Below are 18122 nucleotides of genomic sequence, written 5' to 3'. Positions count from 1 at the left end.
TGACAACTTTTCCTTCTTCAATGAGCACTATAAGGACCACAAATGCACTCTAAAAGCTCAAAATGCACTTACAAATGGTATTAGGGTTTTCAGAGACTTTTGAAGGTCAAAGAGGTTGTTTAGGGTGAGGCTCAAATGAGTTAAGGGTATTTATATAGGTCCCAAGTCTGGAAATTAGGGTTTGGACATCCGGCACGTACACCCATCGTACTTCTGGTACGCCCAACGTACGTGTTGCCCCTCCGCGATCCTTCTTGCCAAGTACGCTAAGCGTACTCATAAGTACGCCCAACATACTTAAGGGCTTCTTATGAAATATTTGAAATACTTCAGGGCTACAAGGTCATACATGATTTGGAGTGTTACAATTCTCCCCCACTTGAACTAGAATTCATCCTCGAAGTCCATAGCTGTGAATAGATCATGATAATGATCCCGGATCTCCTCCTCTGGCTTCCAAGTCCATTCGAAGCCTCTTCGGTGCTGCCATTGCACATTTACCAACTTCACCTCCTTGTTCTGAAGACCCTTCGTCTTCTTATCTAAGATGGCCACTGGCCTCTCGATGTAGTTCAGGACCTCATCTACCTGAATATCATCCAATGAAATGACTGTGGAGTCGTCAGTGACACACTTCCGAAGCTGAGACACGTGGAAGGTGTTGTGAATCTGGCTAAGCTCCTCTGACAGATCCAAGCGATATGCCACCTTGCCTACCCGGGCCGTGATCCTGAACGTGCCTATGAATCGAGGCCCCAACTTGCCCCTCTTCCGAATCCTGATAATTCCTTTCCAGGGCGACAACTTTAGCAACACAAATCCCCCACCTGAAATTCAAGATCTGATCGCCGTCGGTCGACATAACTTTTCTGACGGCTCTGCGCAACTCGCAGCCATTCGCGCACCTGTTGAATCAACCCAGTGGTCTTGAGCACTACTTCAGCGCTTCCCATGACCTGGTGCCCAACCTTATCCGAACAAACCAGGGTCCGACACCTCTGACCATATAACATCTCGAATGGAGCTCGGTCAATAATGGCATGATAACTGTTATTGTACAAAAACTCTGCCAGTGGAAGGTATGTGTCCCAACTACCTCCAAAATCCAACACGCATGCTCGAAGCATGTCCTCCGGTGTCTAGATCGTCCTCTCGCTCTGGCCATCAGTCTGGGGGTGATACGTCGTACTAAGATGTAGTTGAGTACCCAGTTCCTCGTGGAACTTCTTCCAGAACCTGGATGTAAAGCAGACATCCCTGTCAGAGACTACTGACACTGGCACCCTGTGCCTAGCCACCACCTCTCGTACATAAATATCCGCCAACTTCTCCACGGATATACTCTCAGAAATGGGAATGAAGTGGGCACTCTTCGTCAGTTTGTCTACGATCACCCATATGGCGTCCACACCCCTCGCAGTTCTAGGTAACTTCATGATGAAGTTCATAGTGATCTCTTACCATTTCCACATGGGAATGGGTAGCGGTTAAACCTTGCCATTGGGTCGCTGATGCTCGGCCTTGACCTTCCTGCAGGTTAAACACCGCTTCACGAACCCAGCGATCTCTCGCTTCATGCAGGTCCAACAATAACTCAGTCTCAAGTCTCTATACATTTTTGTAGCCCCCAGATGTATAGAGAACTTGGACTTGTGTGCCTCCTCTAATATCCTATGTCTCACTCCTCCAGTCACCAGTACCCACACTCGGTCAAACTGTGTCAAAAGGTTGCGACTATCCTTTACAAACAAAGGATACTGTCCCCGAATCCGCTCTATCTTCCAATTTTCCTTCTTCACTCCCTCGACCTGGGCCTCTTTGATCATATCCAATAAAGGAGAAATCATCTTCATCCTCATACAAATGTTCCTAATTGGGGACCCCGCCGTCTTGCGGCCTAACGCATCTGCCACCACGTTGGCCTTCCATGGATGGTATAAGATCTCATAATCATAATCCTTCAGCACATCCAGTGTAACAACCCAAATTTTTAAAGAAAATTTTCACTTTGAATTAATAAAACACATTTGCATAAACCACGAAATCCGAACATAATTGTTTTCAAGTCAGCAATTCATTACAACTTATTCAAATCATCAGAGTGTCCCCAAACCCTAACAGTGAAAAAAGAGATAGAGTGCACGTCGCGCCATCACGCCTTGCCCTTGCCCTTGGGCTCAGATGTACCTGAAACAAATCAACAACCTGTAAGCGAAATGCTTAGTGAGTTCCCCAAATCATACCACACACCACATATACACATATCCTAGTAGCTAATTAAAGTTACACACATATCACATAAGCCATGCATACATAAAACTGCAAGAATGTCATGGGCTACCCTACATGGCCTTTACCTAGCATTACCCCGTATTTTCTCTACCCTCCAGTTCTCTTTCTTCGCTCCATCGACATGGGCCTCCCTGATCATATCCAATAAAGGCAAAATCACAGTCATCCTCATACAAATGTCCCTAATCGGGGACCGAGCCGTCTAGCGTTTCAATGCATCGGCAACCATGTTGGCCTTCCTTGGGTGGTATGGAATCTCACAATCATAATCCTTTAACACATCCAGCCACCTCCTTTGACGCATGTTGAGGTTCAGCTGATCCATCAAACACTTCAGACTCTTGCGATCAGTATAGATAGTGAACCGTACTCCATATAAATAGTGCCTCCAAATCTTGAGGGCAAACACCACTGCCCCTAATTTCAGGTCATGACTGGGGTAATTCGCCTCATGAGGCTTCAACTGCCTCGATGCTTAAGCTATCACCTGCCCCCTCTGCATCAGTACCGCACCTAACCCTGAGATCGACGCATCGCAATACACCACCAAATCCTCTAAGTCCTCAGGTAGTACTAGAATCGGAGCCTCGCATAACCTCCGTCTCAGGGTCTCAAAAGCCATCTGTTGATCCGCACCCCATCGAAAGGTCATAATTTTCTTGTTCAAGCGGGTCAGAGGCACGAAAATCTTGGAGAAGTCCTGGATAAATCTCCAACAGTAGCCCGCTAAGCCCAAGAAACTACGAATCTTTGATGCATTCCTTGGTACTTTCCACCGCATCATAGCCTCGAACTTGGCTGGATCAATCGAAATACCCTCCTGATTGATGACATGCCCAAAAAACTGTACTTCCCGCAGCCAGAAATCACACTTGGAGAACTTCGCATAAAGTTTACGCACCCTTAGGGTCTCTAATACCTCCCTCAAATGCTGCTCGTCTTTCTCCCTGGTCTTATAGTAGACCAGAATATCATCGATAAAGACAATCACCGACCGATCCAGAATCGACCTACGCACTCTGTTCATGAGGTCCATGAACGCCGTTGGGGCATTGGTGAGTCCGAACGGCTCAACACTAGAGCCAGAGCCTAAACCTGAACTAGAACCAAAACCTCCTCAACGATTGCTCATCACCATACTGAAAAGCAGCCATGCAATAACATAAACATACCCAATGTCTAGATACGTGTTCTTCACTTTCTCTTTTCACATCATGACCTCCTTATGCTCATGTCGTGACACCTGGTTTTCCCCAAAAACCATGATTTCGACTCCTTAATTTCCTAAATTGATGCATTCTAGAAAACGAGTGTTACAACTGGAATATAAAATTTGGGCTTCCCCTTCGACCCACTACCAGACGCTCAAGAAAAGGCCTTACCCTTCTAATTAGGTTGGGAGGTGGACTTCCTATTCTTTCCTCTATTATAACCAACGACTAGGTCAGGAGCACGTGTCGTAGAAGTTTATTCATTTTTGATTCAGCGGTCTGCAACAAGTTATGGAGTTGGGTCAATGTCATCTCCGTGTTGTTCAAATGATAAGTCAAGTTGAACCGATCATAACTTGGAGGTAAGGAGTTAAGGACCATGTTAATAGTCAACTCCTTATGAAATGACACATTGAGCTTTTCCAACTGCTCTACATATCTCTGCATTCTTTTCACATGAGTGCTAATAGATTCTCCTTCCTTTAACTTGCATGACATAAGAGACTTGATTACTTCACAACATTCTAGTCTCAATTTCTTTTCAATCTTTCCAACCAGATCCAAGTACATCTTATACGGACAATAATCCTCATAGAAAATTTTTAGCTCTGTTTCCATGGTTTCAACCATTATGCAAGCTACCTAAGTAGCGTCGTCGTGATGATTGTTATAGAAAGCTATTTCATCAGGAGTTATGGTTGTCTCATCAATTTCAATAAGAGTTTTCTTGAGTACATACTCTTTGTTCTCATAGCAAAGAATCATCTTCAGAGTTCACATCCAGTCCATGGAGTTTGGACCATTCATCTTATCTTTTGACAAAATCGACAACAGAGTGAAGTTGGAGTTTTGAGTGGAGGTTTAAGCAGCAGGAGCATCACCATTTCTAGACATCTATAATAAGAGAGATTTTTTTAGTTAGTTGATATAAATCCTTAATATTTTAACCCAATTTAATATTCAAGGCTAGGATCCAAAATACAACTCACAATTAAGATTAGGGATGTCATAATCTAATTGCAAATTTATTAAGGTAGGTAAAACGATTCACTACTTTCAATCTAATATGAAATTCCTAGATCATTTGAGACTCATAGAATCATATCATTGGCATGTTTAATCTCGTCTAATGCTCTTCGATTTGTGATTGGTATACCGAGAATCAAAAACAAGATGTGAACAACCATGAAAACCTGCTTGACAACCCTGAAATCATTTATCATCTCAAATTGATGTGTCTATAAATAACACATGCTCCATCAATAATGATAATTTTCGAGTTGTTCCATCATCATAACTTTATGGTCCCAAATTAGTGTGTCGTTCAGCCACACACGCTCCACTAACGACTTATAAAGAATGATGTGTGTTTTGATGGATTATCATACATTATTTTTTTTCTAAAGTATTTAGAGTTATATATTAAAGAGGATTATAGTACTTTGATATCATTAAACTTTTAATGAGATTATGTCATATCAAACCAGTTCGGCTAATGACCATCCACCACACAAGGGAGCAGTGAGTGAAAAGTACACTCATTCAAAAATAATTATTGTAAAACGGATTGGTTTAGGGCTTTAAGGGGTCAAAGGCTTGGTTTTTGGTTAAAATTAGGTCTCACACCATGAACATAAAGAGGTCATGACCTGACAAGAGATTAAATGAGAAAGCTAATTTAGACTACGCTCACAACGTGAGATGTGTTGCAGCCCAAGCCCATGATCTTTTAGGGCATCCTTCGTATTTAAACCCCATAAACTTCATTTTAGGGTTCCTCAACAACCTCATTCATCCCTAAGAATAGAAAAACCCTAACTCTAGCCTCTCCTTGTGATTCTTGAGCTTTTGGTGGAGTTTTTAATGGCTTGAAGAAGAAGAGAACACCACTGGAGCATATATTCAACTTGGAAGTTCTATTTGCAACCTCTAGCAACATCTTTGAACCATTATGAGTTACCAAGATTCAAGTTTTTTGATTCCTTATTGTTAGACCTAAGGTTTTATGCACATTTATCCATGGCTAAGAGAGGTAGAGTGTTGGGACTCCATAAAGTTAGCAACTTTATGGGTCCTTAGAATCCTTTGGTGATTATATGTAATGGACTGAAGCTTAGATGATGCTTGAGTTTGTACTTGAGATTTGATTCGCCTTTTCTTCATGAATTCCCTAGTTTGACCTCAAGTCCTGTATTGTACATGCAAGACCTTAAAGCGTTGATTTTTATGATCCTTGGGGTGTGATGAATCCTTCTAGAAAGGATAGATTCGTGGCTCAATGGATTAAGAAGTTTATGGATCAAAAAGTCATTCATACTGATCTCACAATGTCAGGCTTTGCCTGTCATGTCGTGAGGATCATGAGCCTTAAATATTTTGTCCCTTAGTGACTCACGCTGTGAACCATAGATGGTCACGTCGTGAGGGGTAGTTTGACTATTGACTTTCGTTGACCATTAACCGTTAACTTTTAGACCAGTTTGACTTTGGGTCAAACTTAAAAGGATTTGGGCTATTGATTAAGTTTCTTCCAAGATTTCGTGATAGCGAGCTCATGGGAGCAATCAATGTAGAAGGTAAACGCGTCACATTTTTTGGGGTTCTTCATTTCAGGTGAATTTCTACTCACTGTACTCGTGAGTCGAATGCACTAATGCTGACTTATTAGCTTATGTATCCTGGAATATAGGATGATGCTATGTTTATTATATGTTATATTGGTAGATCTATGTGATTACCCGTACTTTCAGTTATATGTTTATCTGTTACATATGTCGACATAGTGTGGCTGGGTTGAGGTTGTACTGCTTTATGCTAAAAGTGAACAAACCCGGGGCAATCCAATCGGGAGATTGTAGGACAAAGTGGCATTCCAACATGGAGTTTATGGGCTAGGTTAATCCAATCGGGAGGTTACGAGCCAAGGTAATCCAACCAGGAGTTGTGGACCCAACATGCAATATGTATAGCAATCTAACCGAGAGGTTGTGGTCCTGGGTAATCTAATCGGGAGGTTGTGGACCCAACATGCAATATGTATATTTGTTTGGTTGTGTGTGGTACTTTAGGGGAACTCACTAAGCTTTGGTTTACAATTTGGTTTCATGGTTTCAGATACATCAGATGATCAGGGCAAGAAGATGGTGTGATCATGCACACCCTTCGGATTTTATGAGATTTGTTCTTGGGAAAAACTCTGATTTGTGATTTTGACAATTGGGAATTATGTTTTGTAAACATGGTTTTCCGGTTGGTTTTAAAATTGAAAATTTTACCTTGATTTTTTGCATGTTAAAATTTTATAGGTCATTAACTTATACCCCTCCCTATAACATGCTTTGTGAATGAGGCATACTATTGATTCAACTGACTTTTATTATGCATATAGTAATTAATCTTTTAATATATATATATATATATATATATATATATATATATATATATATATATATATAGGTGTATTTTAAAACATCTTAAAACGCAAGGTTTAATATCAATTATCTAGAATAATAATATAATTAATTTATCAATTTAAACTAGTCTTCATCTAATGTTTATCTTTTAATTAAAAAAATATTAAGTTAATTAAATCACTTAGGAATTAAATAACTATTTTTAATTATACCTTTAATTAAATAATTCAAATTTAATCCGTATCCTTCTAATTTTCGAAATTAGGGTTAGAGTTACAAAGTTTCAGTTGTTTATATTTTAAGGCATTTAAAATAACAAGTCAAGGAAAGTAGAACCCTAGGAAACCCTAGGTAATTTTCAAAAATAAGGCAAGGAGGCTAGGCTTTCAAGAAACCCTAGAAAAGTCAAAATCTCAAGGGGCAAGGAATTATTTTCGATAAACCCTAGCTTGATCAATTCACCTCATGCACAATTAATTGTGAGACCAAGGCTCTTATAACATTGATGGGTTTTATAGGTTATAACAAAACATGTGATTGTGGAAAATACACTAAATACTTAAGGAGACATGCAATCTATAAAGGATCTACGTCTCCAAAAATAATGGCAACATACTATGAATATGAAGAACCCTAGAGAAACCCTAATAAAATCGTAACTACAAGGATTAGGGTTTATGTACCTTAGATTTATTATAGAAAATAAATCTTGATTCCTTTACTTTGCCTCTTTAGAAAACTAGCAGCAAAAGCTTAGTGCCTTTAATGGCTTGTACCTAAACTCCAGCAACTAGAAGACAAGAGGATAAAGGAGGAGAGGAGAGAAGTTTTGGCTATCCTTTTGGTGTATTGAGTGGATGAAAAATAGGTACCCAAGGGGTCCTATTTGTAGTTGATAGGAAAACCCCGGAAACCTTAATCCTTAATAAAATAATAATATTTCAAATTCAAGTGGTTATCCAATATCCTTATCTTTATAAGGCTTCCAGAAACCCTAATTGGGTCTCCTCAAAACCCTCCCTATCAAGGAAGGTTCTGAAACCCTTCCTTGTTTAACTCTTGAATAATTACAACTTAAGTCATTACACCTTTAATTAATTATAATTAATTAACCCATAATTAAATCTAAATTAATTATGATTAATTCTTAATTAATTACTACCATTTCCAATTAATATATTAACCAAATATTATATTAATAAATCATTTCTAATTAATTCATTATTCACATAATAAACGAACAAATGATCCCCCCCCCTCTCTCTCTCTCTCCAAATGTCATTTTATTTTGTTACGAGTTATGAGGGCAACCCAAAGGACTTTACTTTTAATTCAAGTATATATCAATTTAGTTATGAGCACAGAAACCTTAATCCAACAAATAACACAACCTAGTACAACCCACATATATCCTATAAGCGCACATGGGCTAACGTAAACAATGTACAATATCTATATATTGTAGTGATAAACTCACCTCAACCGCAGCGTAAACCTCAAGCAAACCTACAAGAAACAAATGAGATCAATATACCTCACAACCTCCATATAATATCACTAAAAGTGTATTAATATTAACCCTTTACATCTTAACACAAATATAAGTCCTTTAGGTTATTTTCCCAAAAACTAACGAAAAACAACAGTCTGGTCAAGACTACTTAACCCCACTAAATCATGTCAAAACTAAAATCAAAATTTATATTCCATTATTTTTGTATCTTATCTTACCAAGTACTACTTAAACAAATCCATACGATTTTTATACTATTTGTTATGAATTTTATGAAACAACATGTTATAGCAACTCAAATTGAACCCGTCAGTGAAAATATTACCTTTCACCCTTGTTAGAGTAGTTTCCAACTTATAGCCAAAACTAATGAAATAAAGTAGACTCAATTTCTGAACTTTGGGCATCGGTTTCTAGCAAAAATGACTTCTGTAGAATTAGTTACGATCTTTCAAAATTCTAGACAGAGTAGGGAAACTCACAACAAATCATAACTTTGTGTCTTGTGCTAAGCTAGCTTTTCAACCCATTAAGTCCTTAAGGGAATTATCATCAATGATGGAAGAATATATGCTTTAAAACCAAAAGATGTAGGGTATACTTAATAGCCATTTGATGATCCAAAAATCACAAATCGAAAGTACATTGCCTAAAAGAGAAAACACCAAACTAGGGTTTTAGGCATCCACTCCTCAATCAAAAGACACAAGGACATAAGATGGAACACAAACCTTGTGCCACCCTTGCACATTTACGAATGGTGGTTGATGATGGTGACCATGGCAGCCGACGATGGTAGTGGTTTTGGGATGAAAAACGCACCAAAGGAGGAGGAAAGAAAAAAAATTAGAAGCTTACCTCACTTGAAAGATTGCACACCAAACAACAGCCTAACACTACCAACAAATCTAAAATCAATCTCCTCTGGTAGACTCTCAGTTAATACATACCTTGAAGCCCCTAAGAGAAATGGTCAATATCCTTTGGCAACCAGGGGCAAATTCATCCATGGTAAGATCAACCTTTAGAACTTCTATATCCACGAAATTCATCGATTCAAAAACCATTGCTTGAATCTCCGATGAAATGAAAATACCATTGGGAAACTAAGAGTGTAGCTTTTTAAAATGTACCTTTTCCTTATATTTGAACATGTTCTATATCATTTCTTAAGTCCACAACATCGTCGACTCTTTAATTAACAATTAACATTTCCCCAAAAAGTAGTTACTAACCACAACACTAGCTGTAACAACCATGAACATATATACCATGGCTAACTTATAAAACAATAAAGATATTTATATTTCATTATTTAATCCAAACCGATGGATATTACATAAAGAGTACATACATTGCCATCGTCGAATCCTACCAACATGATTGATGACCATTACATATTCATTTAAAGAAATATGAATACAATGAATACGATCCATACTGGACAACAAATATCAATTAGTATTCATACACCTGCTAATTTTATCCCAACAAAAGTACATAAAATAGTCTAACTAATTATACGTTGAAGATCTTATAATTCAAAAGACACCCTCTTAGTAGACCGATCAACCTTCATGCTCAACATCAATTCAATATATCTTGTCACTACACCAATCATGTCTACAAAACGAAACAACGTATAATTCAAAAATATCGGGACAGACAACACAAGTATAAAAGGAAGTTTATTTTCGATAGTAAAGCCTACTTACTAATTGCATACTCACCCTAGCATGATCTAAAATAATGTGTCCAAACTTGGAAAAACAATAAGAGCTTATACTAGAGGGATCTATATGTTATGGCCTTAACATACAATTTTCTGAAAAATTAATTTAAATATATGATCTACCTTTTTCAAACAGGAAAGCTTACCATCGAGAAAGAAATTCGAAAAAGCATACATAGTTCCTTTATTCAACAATCCTCTAAACTGTCAAATCAAAGCCTTCTTGATGGTAGCTGAGATACAATTTTCTTGAAATTATCATACAGACAAACAGATAATAAAAAACTTTACCAATATAAACAAAAGGGAGAAAACTTATCCACGACAAATCGATGTCCTCTCATCCATTACAACAATATCAATATTGTTCAATTTAAAAGGCTTCAATAAACATGTTGCTTCCATAAATGAATAACACATCCCTTGAACTTCAATTTATCAATGTTAGTATTCAAGTCACTATAATCAAATGATATTTTGAAGCCATCTCAAACAATACAATAGTTACAACAGTTATAACTATCACAACTATTATATCTACAATTAATTCATCTTATACGTCATTTATACATATAACAAACAACATCTAACATGTTAGATTAATAAGCAAGAACTGAACAACCCACTTGGTTACAATACATCTAACATCCTAGATTAATAAGCCAGAAGAACCCATAAATCCAACCTAGCAAAGAGCCTCTCCCAAAAGAACGACTCGTTGGAAAACGACAGTGTACCAAAGACTATTTTTTCTTTTAAATAACACTAAATTAGACATGCCATGTGGCCTTGAAATAAAATGCTTTCGAAAAATCAACAAAAGTTTCCTTAAGTTATATAAGATATAGATAGATTCCAACGTATCATTGAAGGTTGCTAAAAACCAAAAAAAGGTTGAGCAATCTCAATTCACAATAATCAAAAGAGATAAAGTTCAAAAAAGTTTGGTGGAGGTCAAAGTGGTTAAGATAGGAAATATTGTAAATCAAAACAAACTACATATAAACAATTAATATTTTGGTCAATTTACACAACTGTGTAATGGCAAGTCTATATTTGCCGAAGGTGACTCCTTTGATCCACCTAAGAGCATCCACAATGATGAGTTTAATGAGAGAGTTGAATGAGGTGACTAATCTAGGTATCATTCAATAGATGAAACTCTACCATTATGAGATGTCATCTTGGCATTCGATGCATTTAGAGTTCAATGACCATTGAACTCTTTAATGGAAAAAAAAAGTTTTTAGTTCTTAAATATATACTATAAATTACTTTTTATAATATTCTATTGAAGTTTACAGAGTTCAATGCATTGTAGGAAAAAAAATAATAATAAAGTTGTATGGATTGTAAAAATACGATGTAACAATCTATTGAACTTTATGAAGTTCAATACATTATGGATGTACTAAATTTATAAAGTTTATTAGAAATTACATACCAAAAGGTTTAGAACCCATTTTTAAAAAATTGAAGGACCTATCTTATAGTATTTGGCAAAATAAAGGAAGGAAAAAATGGTACATAGACGATATAAATTATAGCATATTTGGTGAAAGGCAGAAGTCTCACATTCACTCCTAAAAGAAAATCGTCGAGAGTCTTCTATTCTATTATAAGTAGATGTTGCATCTTTCATAATTAAACATCATTAGGTTTGTTGAGGCCTAGACTAATTTTACTCAAAGTTTAAATTGATTTTAGTAAAAAAGTTTTTAATTGAACAAATCCGATTAACTTAGTTTTCTTTTGAACCGACATGGTAGAACTTAGGTAGGGAACCATATGGTTTTTCTATAGACTCGCCATACTTCTGTGACTCAATTTATTTTAATAAACCCATTCAAATTTAATAATTTTTTTTTCATTAGTCAAATAGTCGCATAGAAATATAGTGAAACAGTCAAACTTGTGTGGTTTAGAAAATATTTCCAATTTATAGTTTACCACGACAATAACAACTAAAATGTAGTTTTCTTGTATATTGCCCTTTTCATTTTAACCACGTTTCATTTCATTTTTTTGTAGTATCAACAGTGACATAAAAAAATTCTAGGGTAAAACACAATAATTCAGTTTTTTATATCATTCTTGGAGATTTATCGAAGTTGGAATATATATCTGGCCAACTTGGACCCCACCAGTAATTGAAACTTAACTATCTTCGAGATTTTATGTTTCATCATCAAAAACGACCTTTTGGCTTTTGCGATCATAGATCAAATGTTAGTTTCTTCTTCGTCCAATTTATAATAGAAAGCCGGCATGGCAAATTGGCAACTACAACTCAAACATTACATCCTAAATATATAAAGACGAGAGACAGTCAGCATCAATCAAAATATCAATCGTATTAGTTATTTGATTGTAGATCTATTTTTAGCTACTAACAAGCCCATAAATACACACCACAACCCCTTCGAAAACAGACACAGTAGAATGGAGACAATGGCCAAAACTGAGAAGAAGCCTCATGTCATCTTTATCCCACTTCCAGCACAAAGCCACGTTAAGGCGATGCTCAAACTAGCGCAGCTTCTTCACCACAAGGGACTCCAAATAACATTCATTAACACAGAGTTCATCCACAAGCGTTTGCTCAAGTCTGGTGGTGTCCACAGTCTCGATGGATCAAATGGTTTCCAATTTGCATCCATTCCTGACAGCATTCCTCGTAGTTCTGAAGATGACGATGGTCTAGAACATCTCCTTCATTGTGTTGAAACCCACTTCCTGACTCCTTTTCTTGATCTTGCAACCAAACTCTCATCTCCTCCAACTCTTATCATCTCTGATGGCTTCATGTCGGTTTTCACCATTGATGCTGCAAAAAAGTTGGGAATCCCGGTCATGCTCTACTGGACGCTTGCAGCTTGTGGCTTCATGGGTTTTTACCAGACCAAATCTCTCATGGAGAAAGGACTTACACCACTTAAAGGTTTGTTTTTCTATGTGTGTTTGAGATATATATATATATATATATATATATATATATATATATATATATATATATATATATATATATATATATATATATATATATATATATATATATATATATATATATATATATATATATATATATATATATATATATATATATATATATATATATATATATATATATATATATATATATATATATATATATATATATATATATATATATATATATATATATATATATATATATGGCCCTTCTCATGTATATGTAAAACATGTAATAACAGCTGTCATTCATGCAAACAGATGAAAGTTACCTGACAAATGGATTTTTAGAAACCATTGTTGATTGGATCCCGGGAATGAAAAGAATCCAGCTTAAGCATTTACCGACCAATATCCGGACAACAGACCCTACAGACAAACTGTTTACGTTTTCTATGGAAGCTACACAAAATGCCCACAAAGTCTCATACAATATTATTCACACGTTTGACACATTGGAGACTAGTCTTGTGGATGCTCTTTCGTCCATGATTCCTCATGTTTACACGGTTGGTCCAGTGCAGTTACTTCTTAATCAGATTCCGGCAAAGGAAAGACAAGCTCAAATGTCGAATTTTAATGGATACAGCTTATGGAAAGAAGAAACAGAGTGTTTGCAATGGCTCGAATCCAAGGAATTAAACTCTGTGATTTATGTGAACTATGGGAGTTCAACAGTAATGTCTTTACAAGATCTTATAGAATTTGGTTGGGGACTTGCTAATAGCAACCACTATTTCCTTTGGATAATTAGATCGGATGTGGTTGTTGGAGAATCCGCAGTTTTGCCTCCTGAGTTTGAGGAGGTTATTAAAAAGAGAGGTTTTATAGGAAGCTGGTGTCCACAAGAAAAGGTGCTGGAGCACCCTTCCATTGGAGGGTTCTTGACACACGGTGGTTGGGGTTCCACCATCGAGAGCTTGTCCGCTGGTGTACCAATGATATGTTGGCCTTATTTGTGGGACCAACTGACTAATTGTAGGTATATATGCAAGGAATGGGAAGTTGGGATGGAGATGGAGAAGGAGGTGAAAAGGGAGGAAGTTAGTAAGCTTGTAAAGGAGTTGATGGGAGACGGAGGTCACATGATGAGGAAGAAAGCATTGGAGTGGAAGGAAAAGGCTCTTCTGGCAACCGCTCCCAATGGTTCATCGACCTTGAACGTGAACAACCTTGTCGAGGAAATCATTATGTTGTCAAGAAACTAAAAGAAATGTGTATATATATATATATATATATATATATATATATATATATATATATATATATACTATCCGTTTACCCACGCCAAGCGACGGATGTTAATAGTTTCTTTTGATAATTATTTCTCTTCGAAAACATTTATGTTTGAACACTCAACTTTGATGTCAATGTAACGGGAAGATAAACCCTAGCAATGAATTCTAATTTGTTTTGGAAAATGGTAATTTGTTACTTGAAAACTAACCCATTTAGGTAGCTTATTTTGGGTTTAAAACAAAAATATAATGTATGCAGAGCGTACTAGGCTTGTGACATGTATGTTGCGCGTACGAGCTTGTACGCCCAGTGTACTCCCTTGTTAAGCTCTTTTTGCTATTAAGCACTCAATGCTTCCAGTCAATGGTCTAAATCACAAATCTAAGTTCTTCTTAACGTCTAAATCCATAAAGTCACGGACTTGGTGACTTTGCATGTCCCACATAAGCTCAAACTCCAAAAATGATAATCTACATCCATGAAAATGGTCTTAACTCATGCATGAACCCATTAAGACATTCAAGATGGCAACTTTCCGCCTTAGGGACTCGTTTAACACTGAGAGTGGCAACTCTAAGCCTAGGAGTCGGATTTGAACCGTAAAGATCCATACTTGGGACCAAAATGACTCCAAAACCAAACTACACTAGATCTAAGCATACTTGAGGAAAGTTCCAGACTTTATATCTCAAGATGATCTGAAATGAAGCAACAATCTCGAATCTACAGCTTCGTCTTTGAACCACCACCTTGCTTTGCTCTTTGCTTGCTTGGAAAATGGTTTCACAACACCAAAATGCTCTCTAATGGCCTCCAAAGCTCCAAGAACACTCAAGGGAGGATTAGGGTTTCGTGGTGGCTGTCTAAGGATGAGAGGGAGGCTGATATCTAGGGCATTTTGTTCTTTATATAGTGTTTAGCCCCCAAAATTAGGGTTTAGGATCTCTAAACGTACGTTGGGCGTACTGCTCAACCTTCCGCATTTCACTTATCCAACCCTACATCGGGCGTACCCCAACTTACGTTGGGCATACTCACCTAGTTGCCACCTTGCATGCATGTGCTGAAATGCAAGCTTTTCCATTCAAGGACCGATTTTGCCAACAACTTCAAAGTACTATAACTTCTTCGTTCTAAGTTTGTTTCTAACGAACTTTATATCCACGAAAAGGTGGTGAAAAGCCCTACGCCCTTAATGACGCGCCCAAGCCTTACAGCCTTCCGAATAAAACCCAAAACCCATAAAGGGCTCGAACTGCCACTTAACCGATATACCCCTTTGGCTTCAAGATACAACCCGGCTCCTGGATCACCTCATTTACATTATCTATACGTAAATGGGTTTAGATCTCTCTCTTCCAAAGGCCCCAAGCCTTATGATAATCCATCCTCAGGCCACAGTCCCGAATTAAGAAAGCGATTCAGAACAGGGCCTTACAAAATTGGTCACAACATGTTGGGAGTCAGTTTTGGTAGCATAATTATCAAATAGCTTCATATATAGGAGACAAGCACAATTCTATTGATGTAGATAATTTTTTTTTTGTATTTTAAATTCCTTCACTACATTGAGCAAACTTTATTGAAAATGTTGTTTTATTTCATGTTATTGGTCTCCATCTCTAGTACTTTTAGTCTCTAGTAAATTTTAAGTTTTATATTTAATAACTTAAACAATAAAAGTCTATAAAATAATGATGTGTTTTTTTCCCTGTCAAATCTAGATTTTTTTTACCAAAATATTGTATTTTAAAAAGATATTTACCAAAATGATATGGTTTTTAAAATGTTTACCATTTAAGTTAAATTTTGTAACGACCCAAATTTCACGCCCAAAAATTTCGTTTTTAAAATCAATACTTTGGAAAACATTTGTAAATAAAACATTGTCTAATCAAGCCATTTCATAACATACATCGTGTCTGAAAACCAAAATATGAAAACAACCCAATATCAGAGTACAAATCCCAGAATAAGCTCGTAAAGCGAAAAACAGTGTGTGTGTATGCTGTGCAGCCGCAACCACGTCAGCTCCTTCCCCTTCGATGAAGAGGTACCTGAAACCAAAACTAAAAACTGTAAGCATGAAGCTTAGTGAGTTCCCCCATCGTACCACATACCATACAACCACATAACATATATATATTGTCAGACATATATGGGTGCCCGACCTACCCCTTCGGTCCTCTCAACCGGATACTGGCTAGCATATTTGGGTGCTGGCCTCCCCTTCGGTCCTCTCGACTGGATGCTGGCTAGCATATCTAGGTTCTGGTCTCCCCTTCGGTCCTCTCGACCGGATACTGGGGACTATTTAACCCCCTACTACTACCACATAACACATATCACATACCCTATCTAGCATGGTTGGGCATAACTACCCCTTTGGCCCTATCGACCGGTACTCTGGGGACTATCTCCCCTACTGTCACTAGCACATAGCATTATATCATACTAGCACATAAACATATTAGGTATTAGCAAACCCAGATGAATATCACATAGACAATCATCTAATCATACAACTCCTACTGATGGGTCGGCATTGTGGTCGTAGACCCACCGCTACTGGAAGGTAACTCACCTCGAAGTAGCTGCTGATCTGTGCGGGAACTGTCTATCTGCTGCTGCTGCTCCGGAAATCCTCCGGCTATAATTCCCACAAAACAGTCCATCAAACACTGCTAACTTTCCTTAGGGTAAAATGACTACTTTACCCCCGACCAAGTCAAAGTCAAAGTCAACTACCAGTTGACCTGACTCGCCGAGTTGGCTTGCCAACTCGCCGAGTCCCTATCCTTCCATTTGATCTTACAATCGTCTCTACTCGTCGAGTTAGGCGATGACTCGACGAGTTTTCCTTCTAAATGGACATCGACTGAATCTTCATCCGAATCGCTGAGTTGTATGAACAACTCATCGAGTTCATCTTCAACTGATAAACAGGTCCTGTCCTTGACTCGTTGAGTTGTATGAACAACTCGTCGAGTTCATCTTCATCCACAAGAAGATTGCCTTGGACTCGTCGAGTCTACTCATGCACTCGTCGAGTCCAATCTTGACCAATTCCATACAGTCGATTTAAATGAGATCTAACACACCAAAGCCATAGATCTGACCTCCTAATGTTCACTTTGTACGTAAAGTTCCAAACTTGATGCATATGCATGGGTTTTTTAGCTCAAAAACCCATATAAAGTGTCCTACAATGTGCATGGGGCTCTCATGGCCCTAAAGTTGGCACCTTTATGCCATGAGACCCTTCTTAAGGTCCAGATCTGAAGTCAAAACCCACTCAACACTTCCAAATCCGAAATATGACTTAGAAATCCAAAGAGATCCCAAGTTAAAGATGAATAAACACATGGATGAGTCAAGACAGGGGCATTATACCTTGAAGCTACTGAAAATGAAGTAAAATCCTTGGATCTACTGGTCCCAACTCAAGTTCCAAGCTCCTTCCTTCCTTCCAAGCTTAACAACCACACAAGAACACCAAAAATGGCCTCAACAAAGCACAAACGGCTAGGGTTTCAATGAGAAGTGTTTTAGGGAGCATAAGGGACAATATGGCCGTCATAACATTGCTTAAATAGGGTGCAAACCCTCGGATTAGGGTTTTTGTCCGAACAGTACCTACTTGCCGAGTCCGGGACCCGACTCGCCGAGTCCATCACTTAAGTCCCGCGTCTTATCCCGCTTTTACTCGGCGAGTTGGTCCTTCAACTCGC

The 18122-nt window shown here is 37.7% G+C and overlaps 1 protein-coding gene across 1 annotated transcript; it reads left to right on the top strand.

Annotated features, from left to right (window-relative positions):
- The first annotated feature begins 12151 nt into the window (after positions 1-12151).
- On the top strand, positions 12152-14535 carry LOC111914156 (UDP-glycosyltransferase 85C2). Its single transcript, XM_023909904.3, has 2 exons — positions 12152-13102; positions 13414-14535. Exons 1-2 carry the CDS (start codon positions 12604-12606, stop codon positions 14358-14360), a joined length of 1446 nt encoding a protein of 481 aa, XP_023765672.1. The 5' UTR covers positions 12152-12603; the 3' UTR covers positions 14361-14535.
- The last annotated feature ends 3587 nt before the right edge of the window (positions 14536-18122 follow it).

The sequence above is a fragment of the Lactuca sativa genome, chromosome 6 (genome assembly GCF_002870075.4).
Source record: "Lactuca sativa cultivar Salinas chromosome 6, Lsat_Salinas_v11, whole genome shotgun sequence".
In the NCBI taxonomy this organism is placed as follows: Eukaryota; Viridiplantae; Streptophyta; class Magnoliopsida; order Asterales; family Asteraceae; genus Lactuca; species Lactuca sativa.
Note: the sequence above shows the minus strand (reverse complement) of the source record. Positions and strands in the feature narration are given on the sequence as shown.

Bases quoted from the DNA above. Each gene is read 5' to 3' on its own strand.
- LOC111914156 (XM_023909904.3), top strand. From the start codon at position 12,604: ATGGAGACAATGGCCAAAACTGAGAAGAAGCCTCATGTCATCTTTATC. The intron at 13,103-13,413 runs GTTTGTTTTTCT...TCATGCAAACAG, and splicing joins AGGACTTACACCACTTAAAG to ATGAAAGTTACCTGACAAAT.